Genomic DNA, 2,886 nt, shown 5'->3' with positions numbered 1-2,886 from the left:
ATTGCAATCTGATTTGTTAGACATAATTAAAGCCGCTCAGTAAATTGACCTAGAACTGGTGAAGATCTTAGAAGAGAGCTTAGCTGGTCAAGCTAAAGATTTTAAGGTATTAGATAACGGGATGTTGTTGTATAAGACCAGGGTTTGTGTTCCAGATACTGTGAAACATAGAAATGAGGTTATTCAGGAAGCTCATACCACTCCATATTCATTACATCCTGGCACTACCAAGTTTTACTAAGATCTAAAACATTACTATTGGTGGTGTGAGATGAAGAGAGGTGTGGTTTAATTGGTATCTCGGTGCTTAAGTTGTCAGCAGATCAAGGCTGAATATCAGAGACAGGCAGGATTATTGCAGCCACTAACACTTCTTGAGTTGAAGTGGAAGGATATCATAATGGATTTTGTACTTGGGTTACCTAGGACCACGGGAATGTACGATTCTATTTGGGTTGTGATAGATCGATTTACGAAGTCTGCACATTTTCTACCGGTGAAAACATTCTTTACAGTGGATCAGTATGTAGAGTTATACAAGAAAAAGATAGTGAGGTTACATGGCACTCTGAAGTCTATTATATGAGATAGGGATTCGTAGTTCAACTCAAAATTCTGGTACTGTCTTTAACGGGATATGGGTAGCAAACAAAAGTTTAGTACAACTTTCCATCCTCAGATTGATGGACAGTCTGAAAGGATAATTCAGATACAAAAAGATATGTTACGAGCCTTTGTAATTGATTTCCAAGGCTCCTGGAGCAAGTACCTGTCACTGATAGAGATTTCATACACTAACAGTTATCAAAGTACTATATGGATGGCTCCCTACGAGATGTTGTATGGTAGAAAGTACAAATCTCCTATTCACTTGGATGAAATGGGAGAAAGAAAATACCTTTGTCCGGAATCAGTGCAACGGACTAATGAAGCCATAGAAAAGATCAAGGCCATAATGCTTGCCTCTTAGAGTAAGAAAAAGAGTTATGCAGATCTGAAGCATAGAAATGTATAATTTTAGGTAGGAGATCATGTATTCCTACGGGTGTCTTCCATGAAGGGGATCAGAAGTTTCGAAAAAAGGGGCAAGTTATGCCCTAGGTTTACAGGGTCTTTCGAGATTCTCGACAAGATTGGACTGGTAGCATGTCGTCTACCCTTGCTTCCAGCACTTCCAACAGTTTACAACATATTCCACGTCTCTATGCTACGGAAATACGTTTCATATCCCACCCATGTGCTGAGTTATGAGAACCTGGAACTTGATCCAGATCTATCACACATAGAACAACAAGCTCAGGTTTCAGACAGAAAAGATAAAGTCCTTCGGAACAAGACCATAGCATTGGCCAAGGTGCTCTGAAGAAATAGTAAGGTGGGGGAAGCCACCAGGGAGTTAGAGTTTGACATGAAGGCTCAATATCCACAGTTGTTTAGGTTAGATCTAGAGGATGAAATCCTTTTAACGAGGGGATAATTGTAAAGACTGCTTAGTTTTAATTTGGAATTAGCAAAAATTAGGTCTTAATTATGAATAATATTATTAATTATGATTTATTATTTTATGGGGATTTATTTGAATTCAGGGTGTATTATTTGTGCTATGTATAAAATTTTATGTTTTTGCATATTTTTTCCCAGTAGCATTAGAACGCAACAATTAGCCAATGGAATCACATTTCAGTATTTTAGTAGTAGCAAGGCAACTTAGTTAGACATTGGGAACGTCAGGAATTATTCGTGGTTTAGAAATGACCAAAATACCCCTAGGTGTAAGTGGCCTTTCATTTTAGGCGAGGGGAAAATAGTCTTTTGCCATTTTGTTAATTTGTCCCTTAGTGCAAGATGTTGGAAGTGGTTTAGCGCTGTGATACTTACACTTGATTTAATAAAATAAAATTTAGTTTAATTTTCTATTATTCAAAGTTGGAAAAATAAAACAATAACTTCTCTCCCTCTTCCTTGCTTGCGCACCCAAGAACCTACTAGTGTTCAGAATTTTTCAACTGGATTCTAAACAATTTAGCAATATTAGAGTGATCCTAATCCAAGGTAAATGTTCTAGTCTCTCTTTTTATGTTTTCTTAAGCTCAAGGTTGAGTTTGGCATGGTTTTTATAAAGGTTAGGGTTCTGTGTTTAATTTGATATTTGCATTCGTGTTGTGTAGTAGAACTATGGTTATTTTGATTGTTTTGGAGTAGTTTGAAGGCTTGGTTTTGTTTTTGAATAATGTTTGAGCTTTCGAGCTCAAACTTTGGCCTTTAACGGTGAATTGAGTTTCAGGGGTTGTTTCTTGTTTTTGTTGCTTGAATTCTCTTCATTATGATGTAATTAGGTATCATGGAAGCTTTGGTGTGAATTGGAGTTGAATTGAATTGGTTATGATGTTTTGTTTGTTTCCTGCACTGAATCCAAATTCCAGTTCAAGGGGACCTGTAGGAACTGGAATTCTGGTTGGTCCCCAGGAAACCCCTTAGAACCGGAACTCTAGTTGGGGAACCGGTCTACCGGTTGAGGCATTTTAGGGAACCCTAGTCTTTTCTATTTTTATAATATTTAGGGTATTTCCATGTTATCCATTGATATGGAAACTTTTACTTTCATGTTTAAGTCCCCGAATAGTGTTTTAGCGTGTCACTCATTAGTTTTACGAATTATGTAATTTAATGGTCTGTAAATCGTCGAGTAGCTGTTCCACTCAGTTTGGCTGGCATACCTGAATTGTAATGAGCGCTTTAGTAATTTGGATTACTAAAGGCAATTAGCACTAATTTCTGTTATTTATTATTTATGAATTTATTTATTTGTAGACCCCATTATTATTAATGAGTATTAGAGTTATGATTTCACAATTCCGGAGATTTTATTAAAATCTAAGGGCATTA

The 2,886-nt window shown here is 36.6% G+C and overlaps 1 protein-coding gene across 1 annotated transcript; it reads left to right on the top strand.

The window, feature by feature from the left end:
- The first annotated feature begins 1,054 nt into the window (after positions 1 to 1,054).
- LOC133038184 (uncharacterized) lies at positions 1,055 to 1,363 on the top strand. The gene has a single exon (XM_061116267.1). It carries the CDS (start codon positions 1,055 to 1,057, stop codon positions 1,361 to 1,363), a length of 309 nt encoding a protein of 102 aa, XP_060972250.1.
- The last annotated feature ends 1,523 nt before the right edge of the window (positions 1,364 to 2,886 follow it).

The sequence above is a fragment of the Cannabis sativa genome, chromosome 5 (assembly GCF_029168945.1).
Source record: "Cannabis sativa cultivar Pink pepper isolate KNU-18-1 chromosome 5, ASM2916894v1, whole genome shotgun sequence".
NCBI lineage: Eukaryota > Viridiplantae > Streptophyta > Magnoliopsida > Rosales > Cannabaceae > Cannabis > Cannabis sativa.
This window is presented reverse-complemented; position numbering and strand designations above follow the sequence as displayed.